The sequence below is a fragment of the Labrus mixtus genome, chromosome 15 (genome assembly GCF_963584025.1).
Source record: "Labrus mixtus chromosome 15, fLabMix1.1, whole genome shotgun sequence".
Classification (NCBI taxonomy): domain Eukaryota; kingdom Metazoa; phylum Chordata; class Actinopteri; order Labriformes; family Labridae; genus Labrus; species Labrus mixtus.
This window is the reverse complement of record NC_083626.1, coordinates 15,985,613-16,002,346: the sequence shown is the minus strand read 5'-3', so window position 1 is coordinate 16,002,346 and position 16,734 is coordinate 15,985,613. Positions and strand designations below refer to the sequence as shown.

Sequence of the window (16,734 nt, the reverse complement as noted above, 5' to 3'; positions counted from 1 at the left end):
ACATAAATTAAATTTCATGGACATGACTGTTTTCTCACAATGGGGAATAAATTATAATTAGGGATATGTCATGGTATAATCATCTGTTGTTTTTATTACCTTGTGGTACATGGGGCAATTTTCAGCTTACCGGTAATTTTGGTTTATTGGTGTTTATATTTCATCATGGCCAGATGAATGCCGTTTCAGAGACTCTTGCCATTTTTCAAGTGGGCTTGCGTCACTAATTCGGCAGTACATATGCTTGCATAAAGTAATCATACGTTTTCTTACAGTGTGTGTCAGCATGGATAGGGTACATGGCCACAGTCTTCTTGTGCAAGTCTTCATCAGTGTTGCTTTGCTCCGTGTCCCACTGGCTAGTGGGCTTGTAGTTATCACAGGCACCATACACACAGCACTGGTAGGCATACGGCATCTCTATTACCCTATATCAAACAGAAATATTATTAGTTAGAGCATAACCAATAGATGCCCAAATGATAGTGAAACAAACAAAAAAAATCATAAAAACTAAAGACTTGCTTATAACACTTGAGTACATCCAAAAATCTGTTAAAAGTGTTGTTCTTCTTCAGAAACAGCTATCAGATTTCTAAGTCTAGATGTGGATGGTTGTAAAATACAAACTTAAATGTACAGTACAATGCTTTTTCGATTATTTTCTGCAGTGAGTTCTTTTTTGGATGATGTTCTATTGTAATGCTAACATAGCCACTTGATCATTGGCCGTCTCTTATGAATTCACACTCCAGTACTGTACTTTGCACATCAACACCTCTCCAGACATTCAGGGATCTTTGTAACAAGAATGAACTTGCTGCTGATAAATGCTTTTTATTGTTGAAGTTCCCAGATGGCTTGCAGGGATACACTGTAATTCGAGTATTGTCATTGTTGGCTGCTTTCATTAAATTAAAGATATATATTTGGAGAAAATTGCGAGTGGAAGGGTAATTGAAGGGATGGGAAGTGAAGCATTGTTCCTTAGAGCCAGAGGATACACACCTGGGTAAGTCGGCAATCTTGAATCAGTGTTTTTTTTTGTGTGTGTGTATGAAAAACCCAAATAAAAATGTCAGACTGGGTACAACATGAAGTAATAATGAATAAAAGAATGTGTGTGTGTGTGCATGTGTGTCTTACCTCATATGGGGGAAGTAATCAGGACTGAAGGCCTCAAACAGTTCTGTGTTTCCCCTCAGCTTGAGATGAGTGAGACCCCCCAAACCCACTACAGGCAAAGAGCTGAGACGGTTCTCAGTAAGGTCCCTAAGATAAATGCAGAAAGAAATTTAGAAATAAACAAAGGGGTTGGGGGTCAGACCAGGCCAAGTCAGTGTTTTAAAAAAAAAGTGTTTTCATTTCAGATCTTGCCGAGGGTCATCTTTCAGGAACAAAAAGACCTTGTCTCTTAGATATTTAAAAACTGTTCAGACAAGGCTCTTTATCAAACGTTCACCAGATAACACTTTTCTTCAGATGTAGTTTATCTGCTTGTTTAGACAGACATACTTTAATCAGTCTACACACAATGAAGCAGTTTATATTGGCATGAACTGAAATTAGTCTCCTTGCCACACAGAGGAGTTTTCATAACAACGAATGCAATTCAGTGTTCTCTGTAGACTCAGCCAAAGGCAACAGGTTTTCTGTGGCACACACAGTCAATTTAAAGTTGTTTGTATAGGGCGGAGGCTCTGACATACAGCTACACTTTAATTAAAGATGCTCAAATTCAGCATGCCTTCCAGGGAAGAAAAGTGACACAGCAGAAGGGTGAGATGGAGGGGGGAAAGAGTTGAAGAGATGGTTATGTTTATGTGTTTACTCACAGTTTTGTCAAAGAGTGAAGGGCAGCGAAAGCATCCATGTGGATCCACTGTATCATATTCCAGCTTAGATCCCTGGAAGAAAGCAGAACGAAAGTGGACTAAAGTTGACTGGAAGGAATTACATTTCCACATTGAATTTTTTTTTTTTCTCAGTCACCACTAGATGTCAGTGATTGGTCATGCGTCTACATGGTTTCATCCTGACCCATGTGTCCAAACCCTTTGATTGTCTCCGTAAGATACAATTTCAGTGATTTATTTCCCCTCCAAAGATTGATTCATTTTGATACTCTGAAAGCTGCCAAGAGGAAAAACATTTGAGCCACAACACCCTCCACCCCCAACACAAATCTTCACCTGTTAATCAAATGCCAACACTATATCACACATATTGACACCTCTTTCTGGAGTAATGGCCCCAAGATTGAGCGCCGCTTATCTAGAAAATGAGTTACCGTGAAAAATGTGACATGTGATATGAAGTGACAACTGGTGACTTACAGTGCTCTTAGAGAGGTGAGTTGCTGGAACGTGCTCGACTCTATCCTTCTGATTTGGTTATGCTGTAGCCCTCTGGTGAGAAACATAGACATACAATACTGCAATGGAATTTGTGTGGTGGAATACATAAAAAAAAAATACAATAGTTTTGATACATGTTTGTGTGCCAATGTGTTTGGGGTTGAACTAACATCTCTTGCAGAGCAGAGCAGTGGTAAAAGCTGGGCAAATCCTCTATCTGGTTGTAAGACAGCTCCCTAAAACAACATAAAAAGCACACACAGAAAGCAGAGATGAACACAGTGACCAGCTGTGAATTTCTTCGTGGGAAATTATGAGGGTGACAGTATTATTTGGGTGAAGTCAGCTCTGTATGCAAGGCGATATAGCAGGACAATTTGGAGGGGGGATGATTGGATTTCATAGCTCCGTGATTGTACAAATGATTGCTTGGGGGCACAGCTCTCCATAGTAGGGTATCTTTTTTTTTTTTTGTACCTCTTACTCCCCCCTCCCTGCGTGTGTATATGTGTACTCACAGCACTCTTAGACGAGGCAGCTGCTCACATAGATCCAGAGGGAGAGCTGAGAGACCCGCTCGAGTCAGCGTCCTATAGAGAAAAAGAGAATCCTCTGATCATTGTTGAAGTGCAAGCAAGCGAAAGGATCCCCCAGTCCTGTGAGTCTAACTTGGTTGGACAGAGAGCTGTGTAGGTTCGCCAAACCTGTCAGCGGCTGGCATAACTAGCTTACCCCTTTCTTTCTTTTTTTCTGAGTCTCCTGTTCTCTCTCTTTCTCTCCTGGAATCCCAAAACACATACTCTCATCTTGTCTACAGTCTTTTTTTATGAGGGTCTACCTCACGCTTCTCCCTATGTTTCTCCATTCTTCTTCTGTCATAAACTCTGATTCCACTCTTCTTCATTCATCTACTTTGACTCCCAGGATCGTACTTTTTATTATATTTCCGTCGTTTCAAATTCGGTGTCGTGTGACAGTTAAAGGTGACACACTCACAAAATTTCCAGACTGGTGGTTCCTTTCAGATCTGGAAACTCTTGAATCTGGGTTGCTCCATTCAGGGAACTGTGGCCGAACAGAGAAAAGTGTCAGAAAATTCTCCTCCTTTACTTTCCCGCTCTCCCCATTTTTCCTCACACTCTGTCACACACACACACATACACAGACGCAGACACACATTTGTGTGCAAGCAGACTTTTTCTAACAGCTCATTTCAGCCATCAAACTTTTCCTCCAACATCAACACAAGCTGTTTTGGCTGTCTCACTAGACATCATAAGTCACACCATTCAACATGTTCTTACAACACACTTTCTCTTACCACATCAGCACGCAGCACAGCAATACTCTAACACAACATAATTCAGTAGGCCATTACACATGTCCACTCAACTCTCCCTGCGAGGGGCACAGGGTGATTTAAACAGTGTTTGGGCTAACTCACTGGAATGGTTTCTACTGACCACATACTTACAGTGTGTGCAGCTTAGGTAAGAACTGGAAAGCGGATTTTCCCACAAACTGGATGGGGTTCTCATAGAAATGACTGCAAGAAATGAAAGGCAAATTGATTTTGACATATTTTGATGAATTTGTTTTGGGGAATGAGCTGTGTTATACATGATGTTGACATGAAACAGCCAGTATGTGTTTATCTAATACATTGTAGCATTAAGCTCACATGGTTTGAAGCTGTGGGTTTCCCACGAAGGCTCTCTCAGGGATGGCTTTGATATTGTTGTTATGAAAACCCCTGCAAAAAAATACTGTTAGTCAAAACGTCTATCAATATGGTTCTGATTTTTTCTTTGCGAGTGTGTGTATTTAGAGGACAGACAGAGTGTGTTTATGTGCAGGAGTCAAGTCATATGTCCTCATGTTGCACCTGCCATTGCACAGCTGAAAAACATTTTTGGATAAATGAGATGTAAACATGCGCACACAGGCTGTATTAGTGACACATATACACGCTGCAGAACATCTGCTGAGGCTGAGGGAAAACATTTTTTGGTGTATGCGTGCATGCACGTCTGTGTGTATGTGCAGGCAAGCGGGTGCGTGGGAGGCAGCACCTGCTTAGGGCGAGAGAGATTGTATCCGAGTGCCACATTAAAATCACTTAACAGGATTACTTGGGATAACAGAACCATGATAGTCATGTCGGGCAGGTGTGTTTTTCTGTGTCCGTGTGTGTGCCTGTGTGTGTCTGTTAGAGGTGGGCGATATGACGATATGAAGATTCATATCTATGGTATATATATTCAAGGTATTTTTTCGTGTGCTTTTTGCTGTAAAGCAGTATAACGTCATTAAAAAAAAGATCACGCATTAGAACAATTGTGTTGTTTCAGGACCAAAACATTGCCAATATTTAAAACTTAAAATTGTGTCTTTGAACATGCATCTCCTTTTTGAGTCATTCCAATAAATGGTTAAATAATTTATATTTATTTGTGTGATTTTGAGCACACATACAGTAACACTTCAGGCCACCCCTGCAGAAGTCAGTGCCCCAGTTGGGCCACCCCAGTAAAACAATTCTGGACACGCACCTGCTGGTGTTTCTCTGTGTGTGAGAGATAGAGAGAGAGAGAGAGAGAGAGACGGATAGAGTGTGTAGACTCACAGTTCTTGAAGCTTGCTCAGTGTCCTAATGGCCACAGGGAACTCCTTCAGATCATTGTAGTTCAAATCCCTGAGAGAAACACAGTAAGATACAGTTTCAAACTCCAGGTCCAGGGCATCTTGGAGGTTTTATCTCCCAGGTTTTTATATCTTAATCAACCATATGCTGATACTTTGTGTTTCTCCGTGTGAGAAAGTGTTTCTGGATGCATATGTAAAAGAAGCAATTTCCTCTCCACTCAAAGAGCCTGACAGCTGTTGAGTGCGAAGTTTGGATCTGACCCTTGCCCTTTGCTGCACTGAAACTATTCTTTATGTCTGTCTCTGATTAGTTTCCCAGGAAACGCTGTATCAAAACAAGTGTTGCTGTAGATGAGAAAGCTCATATTCCGCTCTCAGGAAAAGAGATTTCGTTGTATCTCTTGTCTGTATATCAGTACTGCAGATGTGCTTGTTTGCATACTGTGGTAAAAGTCTTGTATGTTGCTTGCCATGTTAAGACCTCTCTCTGTACTGCATGTGTGCTTGTTTGTGTGCTGCTAAGTTATTTGTCTCCCAGGACAGAAGATATCTGAAAGTACTAAGTCAAACAGATTTATTTGACTCTTTTCAAGTTTAGGACAACACAAATGCTTTTGTGAAGTACTTTGAGATATTTCCCATGAATCAGTGGATATTGTGAAATATCTCTCCGTCTTTTATGCATGCTGAGTTTTCCGACCATATCCTGGCCGGCTTTTCTTAGTAATGATTTTATAATGCGCACTAGGGGTTGGGGAGGGTGGCGGTGATGCAGATGGTGGCGATGCAGATGGTCTCTCGTATTTTGCATGTGCGAGGCCGTTGTGGGGGATTAACCCCTCATACCAGCTCATTCCCCACGTCAGTGACACCTGTCATCTTATCCCGCTGAATTGTTTGTGTCCTGTAGCCGCTGACGACCTGAACACTTTAACACACACTATTCTGGTCCAGCGAGCTCCATCGCTCTTTTTCTCTTTCTCTAGTTTCAATTCATCCCCTTAACCATGGCTCTGACTTACATCCTCTTCCCTCACAATTCCTTGCATGGATGATAGCTTTAAAGTTTCCTGCTAAGCTTGCCATATGCCTGTGTGTGCAAAATGCACAGACAGAAGTACTCGTTTATTTGCACACTCATGCATGTGCCCACACACATGCTCATAAAAAGGAACGCATAATATTTTACACTTCAACAGGTTGTTAAGCAGCGTGCCAGAAACTGTGTTTTCATCAGACCACCATGAAATTTGCAGGAGGAACAGTTGCACTGTCTTTGTTTCTCTTGCTTTCTTGCTCCATCCCTTTCTAAAGACTTGGGAAGTTTCTCGAGGTTTCCACATTTGGTTTGTGGTAAGGACCTAGTCATGGAAGCTACGGCACATATATGCCCCAGCAACTCTCCTGTAGCCTTGCCGAGCCATATTTGCCCTCAGTACGGCTTGGCAGTTACTTCTACAAAACACAAGAATCGTTTGATGTTGCTTCAAGGTAATCAAAGAGGAATTTATTGGTTGTCGTCTTGAGAAACGTCCAAGCACCTGCTAAAATTACCGGGATATTAATCATTATGACTGAACAATTTAGCACCACACTTTGTTATTCTTTGGCACACTTGGTTTATATGATCTTTAAAAACATTGATTTCAAGTGTTCCAAGTAATGCCAAAGACTTCAACACAACAAAGATATAAGGTACAGTGCAGGCAGACACGCAATATTTTTGAGTTGAACTCCTTTTTGGAATAATATTACAGGGAGTACTTTATATGTCTTAACGATTTGCAAACAATATCATAATGACTGAATGTTTAATGCTAATACTTTTCATTACAAAGCTTATATCAATGTTTGGGGAAATAATGAAGGTACTCATTTGCAGCTTTAGGGTGTGTGTATATGAGGCTGTGTGTGCGTAATATAGGGAACATGTACAGTATTAACCACTGTCATGTTGGGGTGTGTGTGTGTGTCTGTGTGTGTGTGGGTGTTACTTACAGTGTCTCCAGACTGTGTAAACCTTCAAAACATCTTTCACCCATGCTCTTGATCTGGTTGTTATGGAGATGCCTGTAAAGAGGTTTAAAAAATGTTTTTTAAAAAAAAATCAGAAGTAACTCTTTCCAAAACGTTTCGTCAGTGCAATCACTGTTCTCACAGAAACAATCATATCTGTTGAAAATTATGAAAACCAGACTCGAGAGTTTTAAGTAAACATATCAGTATTTCACTCACAGTACAACAAGGGCAGAGAGGTTGGTAAACGCGTAATCGGGGATGTGTGTGATTTGGTTGAGGGCCAGCGTCATGGCCTGAAGGGAGGGCAGAGAGTCCAGGGCTGTCACTGGAATCTCAGTCAGGGAGTTATCATCCAACCACAGGTGTCTTAGAGCGCAAACCCCTCGAAAGGCCCCAGCCGGAACCTCAGACAACAGGTTAGCATCAAGACGCCTGCAGGGTTAGAGGGATTGAGTTTAGCAAGGTAATCATCAAGTCTAGGCACAGTAGTTTTTCGCATGTGTATTATGCTTGTGCGTGCTTACAGGTTGTGCGTTGTTGCATTGAAACACTTTGGCTTACAGGAAGGTTATTATGAGAATTATGAATCCTTAATTCTCTCTCTTTCATCTTTGCTGCAGCTTCTTAGAAGTGGCTCGTTATGATTTATTCCCATGCTAAATAAGCCATGTCTAGCGTTACCAGCACAGACATGTATGAAATGTAAGATGAGAAAAACAGACACAAACGTGTAGGATTGGTTGTGGCAGGCCTTTTTAATTCTAACATGCTTTATTAATGTCTTATAAAGCCCACCTCCTTGAAGTCTTGAAAACAGGGACGCCTGAGAGAAAGACATTAAGATGCATATTCAAATCTTCCCAACTCTTTCTTTTGGATTCTCACTGCGACCATCATTCCCTGACATTTTCAGGAACTGATAGCGGCACACATGCTCTCATGAATACATTTTCATCCCTGCAACCACCACATAAACCCCTCTTTACTCCAAACCCCCTCAAACCTCAGGCTCGGAGGATTGGACTGTGACACATACGCACACCCATGTAAATGGGTCTGTCCACAGTGATGAATGATCCCTTCGGGGCAGAGTTGACAAGCTTTAACCACTTCCTCCTTCTATTCTTCTTCCTGTGGCCCTTCACACTCATTCATTAATCTCCTTTTCCACCCTCCAGCCCCTCTCAGGCACACATTTTGTTTTTTTACATCGTCACTGATGCACTCCCAACTGCTTGAAACCCCAATGAGTCCCACTCTCTAACTCTTGTTTGTCTTTCAAACATTCTCCCTTATCAATCTCTCCCTGTGGCTCTTCCATTCTTGTGCTACAGCTTCTCCTAAGCATCCTTACCCCTCGGAGGCTTCACCAAACAAACAGCATCATCAAAGTGAAATCTGAACTTGAACTCTGAACTCTGAGCTCTTCTCCCGAGGGAAATTTTCCATCAGGAGAGGCAACTGTATACACTGGCAGATGCTCACACACATGCACACAGGAAAACACTCTTTGGCTCATATGTAAATACACAGGAGTGTGCGCAAGTGCACACACTAACAGCCTCAAGAAATGTTCTTCTTCGTCCATTTCCTGAGCACACATTTATTCCATTGCTAAACACCATCCTTGTGCATCCTGTGCTCTACAACTGTGGACATTGTTTGTCCCTGAACCAAATCGTAGGATGAAAGCTACGGAAGACCCTTCAACTTTCTGGTCTGTTCTCCAGGGCAAAATAATAATTGCTCCTTTGGGTGGACCTGCCAGGTCTCCAGAAGGTCCAGACAGAACCAGGAATGTTCCACAGAAGCCAATAAAGCAACAACTATTTCCTGTCCATCACATCAAAGTCTGAGGTACAATTACAGGAGAGTGAAATAAACGAGAGAAAAAAAGAAAGTTCTCTTAAATGATCCAGGAGATCTGTGGAAGTGCCTCCACTGGTTCAGTTCTCCAGATGGCCAAAGCTTTACTTAGAGAAGGGAACTTAGAGAAAATGTTTTACTTCCAGCGAATCAAATCTAAAAACATGGGTCATGTTGATTAACGTAGCTTCTGGAGCTCATCAGTGTTGATTATCTTTCCTTTTCGGGACCCAGATCACATCTGTCTGCTCAAGATGGCACCAAACTAAGCAACAGCACTCGCAGTGTGCGTTGTAATTAGCCTGTTCCAAATACCGAGACAAATTTGTTGACTCAGTTTCAGTTCTCTGCTGACAAAGGATTCATGTCCTAGATTAAGACATGATTCATTTTGTTTGAAAGCCTCCTTTGTACATTTATATCAATTTAAAACCCATGTGTAGTCTGAGATGCAGTGCGTTTTTTTTTTTTTTACCTGGTGTGTTTTATGTCGGTGAGAGGCGCCGACAAGCTTCACTCTCCAAAGCCTTTCCAGTAATCTTTCTCCGCTGGGCTTATCATTACTGTAATGACAAGGTGCGTCTCTATACACTGGCTGAGCTAGTGTGTGTTTTTTCAGTACTTGAGACCATCACTGTGTGAAAAGACCACACACACACCCACACTAAGGCACACCAAGATATAGATGGAAGACAGACAGAGGCATCATCATGATTGTGAGGTTAAAGGTACACATACACATCCTTAGCTTAAGTGCGTGTTAAATGAGAGAAGGCCTGTTTCATACCAGAAAGGAAAAAGTTGTAGGGTAGGGTAGTGTTTAGTGTATTTATCAATTGGAGTGTACGTGATGAAGAATGAATGTGATGAATGTTTCTGGATATTTACAGAGAATTATTAATTTGGAACAGGTGGATGTTGAGTACGTTTGCTGAACAGAGTCCGGAAGGATGAAATTACAGATGAGGTGGTCTACATGCATCCGCCCCAAACATAGATGCTGTTAAACACACACACAACACACATGCACTCAAACACTGACCCTACAGATGAGTTAATTATGCCACCAAACACTCTTAATAGCCAGGGGGATAGCGGTTTGGGTGGTGGGAGAAGAGCAGAGAAGGAAGAGAGGGAATTGATGGAAAATGGGGTTGTTTCACAGCTCATTGGAGATGCTCTCCCTGGCCTGCAGTGTCTGCTGTTTCCCTCATGGCTTCCAGATGCTACCATGAACTGCACTGACACAGTCAGGCTGTGGTTCCTCCATCAGGGAGTAGAGCGCTAAATGTAGAACTATTGGTTTATGATCTATAATATGTGGTACTCTATACCTTTTATTGAGGTTAGAGTTTAGAAGTGTGACATCCTACTCTACCTCTGGGTGAGTTAGAGTAGCATGTCTAATTTGGTTCTGCATGTATACCGCACAAAAGAGAGAAACTCACAGGGACAGTAGGTTGGGTAGGTCCCATGGAGCATCATCAGGAAGTCTCTCCAGTTGGTTATTTTGTAGCATCCTGAAAGAGAAAAAAAGATAATTCAGTTAAAAGTAATACATCTATTTGTAGTAGAGTGTATGCGCTGTGCGTGAGGGCACATCAAGCAGAACAAATAATTACAACATGAGGGAAATCTGACTCAAGGAAGGAATGGGCCAGTGAAAGCTTGAAGAGAAGCAGAGAATGAAGGCTAGAAGGAAAGAGGAGCTCCTTGGGTGGGCTGCTGATGTCATCCTCAGAAGAATGGAGCAAAAAGCAAGGAGGAAGTGTTGAGCACAATTGCCCTCTTTCTTTCCCTTACCTTCTTCCCTTTCTCTGTCTTTCGTTCCCTTTTTTCTAAAAGTTGTATCATTTGTTTAAATAACCCTGTGTCGCATGCTCTCAGTGTTTTTCCCAAATCTCTGTAAGATATGATTGGTTCAGTGTTGAAAAAATGCTGCACAGGTTTGAGAGAATCAGGGGAATGTTACCTGTAATGATACCATGATATATACGTCAACCTTTGCTGTGTAACTCTGAGTTTGTAGTCTTCTCTGCACGTGAGTGTGTGTGACTTTATGAGAATCAGCAGGGACCTGCAGTCACCCCACACAAAATCTGCGGTCCATTTGTTTCTTGACATAGCCTGACTTAAACTTGTAACTCTAGGAAGGAAACCAACAGCTTTGTTGCTCTAGGGTCAAAGAGACTGTCCAAAGTTTGAAGGGGTGTTATTGTATGAAGCATGAATGCTTGCAGGCTTGTATGAATTCAGGATACTTTTGTCCTTCAGCTTTAATGACATAATAGTGTCTTCCAAGGCTGGTTTATTAAGACGTTCTCTGTTTGATTCACAACACAAGGTAAGAATAAATTGTATCCTGGTAATCCTCCAAATTCCCTCAAATTACAGACCACAATGCTCAAGCTAAGTTTATATTCAATGGCAAGGCCCTTCAAACTTTTTCTCAGCAAGGGTGCAAAATGAATTGAGTTGATTGCCAAGGCTCATGAAAATCTCCTTTTCCCTTCTCTTGCAACGACTAGAATCAGGGTCACAATTCATTAGACGCAGCTCTCACAGTTCAGGAAGAGCCATCGTTTTTTATGGCTGCTTTGCAGTTCTTGCGATTTTCATAACTGCACAGAATTGCCAACAGTTGGTGGCCATGGATCATATGGCTATGAACACCCAATGAAAAATAGGGTGTTGATAAACGGCTTTGAAAACCAATTTAAGTGTTTTTTTTTTGTCACTTGCTGTAATCTTGGTGGGTGGTGTGACTGGGAGGTCCCTGCATTACACCTGTGTATGTGTGTATGTGTGTGCGCGCATGCTTGCAACTGAAACAGGGCTTGTTTCAGGAATGAAGGAACTGCAAGCAGAGCAGGTCTCCCCTAGCCCATAAACTTTAACTGCAGTTGATGATGCGTGGCCTGTGTGTTTTATTCAAGGCAGGAGCACAACTCTATCACCCCAGAATGCAGCATTGGAATAACCCGCCTGGGATGGACCAGAGTGGGATTGGGTGGGTGGGGTTGAGAAGGAGGTTACTTACAGAACTTTAAGGTTGTGGAGACCCTGGAGAGCATGGCCAGAGATATACCTCAGCTGGTTTCCTGAGATACGCCTAGGAAAGAAACAGAGATCAAAAAGAGAAATCACTATACAAAAGTGAAAAATGAAATATAAGAACACACATATAAAAAGTTACAGGTCTCATAAGGGAAATATTGCCTTTTGCTTTATTCTACGCTCTTGGATTGAGCTGCGATATGACCTCATCCTCAAGTTCCTGCTTTGGGGTTATTGTTGGGGCAGTATGCAAATAACATTATTCTATTCCCTTCAATGTGGTTGTTATTGGCCCAAAGCACAGCCTGAAACCTTAACCAATCCTGGGAGCTCTGATGAGTGAGCAAAGACTGAATTGAATGAGACTGCGACTGGGTCAACAAGTGCAGCGTGAAAGTATATTTGCTTACGCGCATGTGAGCGTGTTTAGGGGTGTGTATAAAGAAGAGTTATACTATGTATGTAGACATGAGAATGTGCATGTTTTCAGTGTGAATGTGTGTGCTATTTTCCATGTCCTTGAGGTAAATTGGCCCGTTCTGAGGGGCCTTGAGGACAGCGAGGGAGAAAAACCACACACATTCGCACAAGCAATCCAATCAGTTTGTTTATCAAACACAGCACCTAATGGTCATTTGTGAGTGTGTATAAGGAGTCCAAATAAATAACATTCTGTCCAACAGAGGAACTCTCAAGGTCACGAGCTGGAAGCACAGTTTAAACACAGATTTTGGCTACACACTCTCAGACCACCCACTTTTATTAAACACAGGAGTTAAAAGTTACTCAATGGCATCCTCCTTTTCACACCATTGCTTAACAGGTGACATTGTACTCTTTTTTTCTGAGCAGTCTGCCTCTGGTTGAGTTGTTCCATCGGTGCCAGGATATTGAAATATGGTTCTGCCTGCCTTTCCAAGCCTCTATCATCTAGATGATAATGGATGACAGCTCTCACATACTCCCTCCGACATCTGATATTCATGTCAATGTGTCTCATTCTTATTACTGTGCAGTGGCAAACCACACAAAACTACACGCCTGCCAAATCTCACACTGAGCCCAGTTTATAAGTCCTACAGAGTTTGTTTTTGAAAAACACACATACATACAAAGACACACACTCATATCAGCATTCTAGAACACATAAGGACTGATCGTTATCCAAGGCATTGTGGAGCCATTAAGTCATGTGTCTCAAACCACAGTCAAAACTCATTCAAACTTCAACTAGGCCACATGTCTTAATAAAAAAATTCACAGAGATGGAAGACTGACTATAGTTTTGACCCTACAATTCCAATGTTATTTTTTTTTTTTGACAAGACAAGAGTTCAGGCCGATTTAGACACTAATTTTTAAGTCGGTTGAATTTCAGCTCTATCGCAAGTCAGTAGTTGTGCAGTGTAAACTAAGGCACATCAGCCGATCACGGCCCGATCTGCTGCTCCCAATTGGTCCGATGATTTTTTTGACATGTTCGATATTTTGTTTGTACAACTTTACACGCTCGCACAGTGAGAGGAGGGCCTCCTGCTGATCCCCGACTATGGGACTACTGTTTCTGATTGTGCCTGCACAAACTGACAGACAGCATCCAAAGTCACCATGGCAACAGCAGGTATGCCTTTTAATCTGTCTTCCCCCTCCTATCATGGAAAGAAACGTTGGCAGGAAATATCTGCAGACCTCCAGCTGGCAGGGAATATTTATGATTTAGCTGCTAGTTAGCTTGTGTATATTGGTGATGAAGATTGTTTGTGTGTGAGAGAGAGAGAGAGAGAGAGTGAGGGCGTTTTTGCTGATGTGTGTATTTGAGCAAACCCCGGCACAAATCAGACTTCAACCTCTGTCTGTGGAAATGTTCTAGTGTTAATCCTCTTTCTCGATTTAACTTGTGCAGTGTGAGCTCTTAGGTCGTGTCTGACATTCGGACTGTGCAGTGTGAGCACATAAACTCTGAGCTTTGTGCGTTGTAATCTAAACTAGTTGAAGAGTGTGCGCTGACATTCCATCGCGACTTGTTGACAATCGTACAGTGTACGCCAGGCGTTACAATGGAACCTGCCCATTTGTCATCTCCAAGAGCACGATAGGTGTGCTATATTTCCATTTCAGTTTTGACCACTGCACTCAAGCAGGTCAAGGGACCATTTTGCTAGAGGTAACTGATTCGATAGGCCTTGCTGAGGTCCTGATATCAGTAAAAAATAGATCGAAGCCTCTTGCTACAAAGACCCCCAAGTTTTTGTTCTTTGGTTCCTGTTCAAATGCAGTGATCAGTTACGGGCCCATTGCGCAGAAAAAAAGATATAAGTAGCACTAAAGAAAATAAATGGCTTTTCACTTGGGTTATTAAGGCGAGCAGTAAAATAGAGTTTTAGAAAACAAACAGTTAAGGCCATGGTATTATGTTCATGTCCTATTGCCAATCAGCCTTTCTCCATTATCCGCACCACGCCAGCCAAAAAAGCATTAAAAAGGAATCATGCCTCTTTTTGCCGACTTCATTTGTCAAATGGATATTTATGCCAAAGAGAAGATGGATATTAAAAAAGGAGAAAATAATCAGTGCTTTTTGAAAGACATCTACTGAACACCAGCAGTTGCCATTGACCGACTGTTTCCATGATATCAGTGAGTGTTTATGGGTGAGTGTGTGTGTAAATGATGTACGTATGAGTGAGCGTTCAGCACTTAGCCTCCTAGTTGTTCCACATCAATCTCGCTCTGATGAAAGGCGCCTTGCTCTTGTCAAACCCTGGCTCCAACTGTTTTTTCTTTTAATTTGATTTGGGGGTTGGTTACAAATTCTTCTTGGCTCCTGTACTGTGCAGATAAAAATTCCACCTCAGTATTTCTCAGCTCTGTTGAAATAATTCATATATATGTAGAATAAAAGAGGCCAAGTTCAAACGTATGGGAGAGAGGTGGGAGGGAAGAGACAACACTGCTATCAGAGCTGATCAGTAAGGGCTTTAGTGAAGCATACCAACTGCAGATTATCCTATGTATCACCATGTCTTATTGCTCAAGATAATAAACAAAAAGAAGGATTAAAGACCTAGGCAGCAAACAGCATCACATTTTGGAATACTATATCAGGTAGTGATAGGACATCATAGTGGTAGCAGAACCAGGATGGTAGATAAAAGTGGATGATGAAAGAAGAAGGAGAGGATAAACAGGCCTTATCAGAGAGAGAGAGAGCGCTTTGTGTGTGGGTGTGTCTGTAAGTACATGTGCATGTATGACCTTGTTCACCCTCAGTCCATCAATAGAAATGTTATCCCTCCTTCTGTTCAGAGGTCCAGCCTGAGGGTCAGCCACTTAACCTGGCATTAACCTCTGAAATTATTGTAATAAGATACAAACATAGAAGAGTGTGGGTGTGTGTGTAGATACGTGTGGGTACGTGTTTATGGGAGAGAAAGAGACTAGCAGACAAAATCAATGTTGGCAAAGCTAAAAGGAAAAGTTTTTAATTGATAGTCCCAGCTGTAAGATGCACCTGGAGCATCAAGAAAGCCAACTTAGTAACCCCTTAACCTTCACCTACATCATACTCCTGGCCTATCAGCAGACAATCTTATCGCAAAGTGGAAGACAAGCAGGGCAGCTCTGGCCTCTGATCACCACTTCTCTCCTTGCACATTTGGATAACATATTTGTGATAGTCAAAGAGCACCTGGGTGTACATTCACAGAGTTGCAGAAGCCTAGGCTAGAGGGATATTCAAGGTTTCAATGCTACTGCAAAAGACCAGATAACAGTTACTTTCGGGAGTTTTGAAGGGGTCTAATTCGACTCTGTATTTTGCAGGTTGGTGATGAGTACAGAAAATGATAAGATGAGCGTTAGAGACTCGGATAATTGACCCAAACAGCTGGTTGAATGAATTAGGAAAGAAGAAAAAGGCAAAGTGAAACATGATCTCCTGAAATACAAACAGCATGTACTTTGATACTGATGATAGGCAGGAAGCACTGTCGCCGTTAAAGTGGTTTTCAGGAAGGGCTTCTAGGTTTCACGTCAAACCCTCTGCCAAGTCATAATTAGATCCAGAATAGATGGCGCATCTTTGATATTAGAGCATTTGATTTGAAAAAGAAAAAGTGGCTGTCTTTGATATGTCAGGTAAATGAGTAACCAGTCTTAGTCGGTAGCAGAAAGTGAGCATTACTGCCTTCTAATTAATCCATAGACATGCAGTCTGACTCTTTATGCTCGTCTGACTGACAGTTGCGTGCAGGTATTTTTGTTTTAATGAACAGAAATTTCACTGATCAAAGCACTAAATGAGAGGGATCAGAATACGATTTAAAAATGAAAAGTCAAGAGGTAGAGAAAGGGCTGGAGGGCGGGGCGATTTCACCTACATCTTTCCTTTATTAATATTAATGCCGCAGTGAATCAAAGAAAGGTACGCTGCATGCTTTGAGAATCAATTTAATCACTTCATACAAGATTCAAAGAGATAATCTGTTTGCCTTTTTAAACTTTAGAGCTGAGCGGTAAATCGATAGGAGGCAGGATGAGATGGATTGAAAAGCAGTGCTTCTTGAGGATATGCTGTAAGTGGCTCATAAGATTTGATTTCCTCTCCTTCGCATAGTGCAAAGCTGGATGAAAGGTGAAAATCTTGCCATGCGCAGATTTGTTTTGGAGTGCAGCTTGCAATAGCCTGAAGTAAAATGGAGATTGGGGTCTGTAGGAATGAATTGGATAGGAGGGAAACAGATACAGCGAGAGAGACACAGGGAGGTAGAGCCCAACATCAAACAATTTA

The 16,734-nt window shown here is 41.8% G+C and overlaps 2 protein-coding genes across 2 annotated transcripts in view; both read right to left on the bottom strand.

Moving 5' to 3' along the window:
• The window catches only part of etv7 (ETS variant transcription factor 7), a 28,194-nt gene extending 16,255 nt beyond the window's left edge, over positions 1-11,939 (bottom strand). Inside the window, exon 1 of the mRNA XM_061056675.1 lies at positions 11,925-11,939. The gene's annotated coding sequence lies outside the window, so the exon portion shown is untranslated. The remainder of the gene's footprint in view (positions 1-11,924) is intronic.
• The window catches only part of LOC132989216 (leucine-rich repeat-containing G-protein coupled receptor 6), a 37,282-nt gene that overhangs the window by 4,164 nt on the left and 16,384 nt on the right, over positions 1-16,734 (bottom strand). The window contains exons 3-16 of the mRNA XM_061056673.1: positions 11,929-12,000; positions 10,337-10,408; positions 7,239-7,454; positions 7,002-7,073; positions 4,984-5,052; positions 4,039-4,110; positions 3,832-3,903; positions 3,354-3,422; positions 2,876-2,947; positions 2,528-2,593; positions 2,337-2,408; positions 1,836-1,907; positions 1,147-1,272; positions 274-428 (exon numbers count right to left, since the gene is read on the bottom strand). Coding sequence (XP_060912656.1) covers positions 274-428; positions 1,147-1,272; positions 1,836-1,907; positions 2,337-2,408; positions 2,528-2,593; positions 2,876-2,947; positions 3,354-3,422; positions 3,832-3,903; positions 4,039-4,110; positions 4,984-5,052; positions 7,002-7,073; positions 7,239-7,454; positions 10,337-10,408; positions 11,929-12,000 — 1,277 coding nt within the window. The remainder of the gene's footprint in view (positions 1-273; positions 429-1,146; positions 1,273-1,835; positions 1,908-2,336; positions 2,409-2,527; positions 2,594-2,875; positions 2,948-3,353; positions 3,423-3,831; positions 3,904-4,038; positions 4,111-4,983; positions 5,053-7,001; positions 7,074-7,238; positions 7,455-10,336; positions 10,409-11,928; positions 12,001-16,734) is intronic.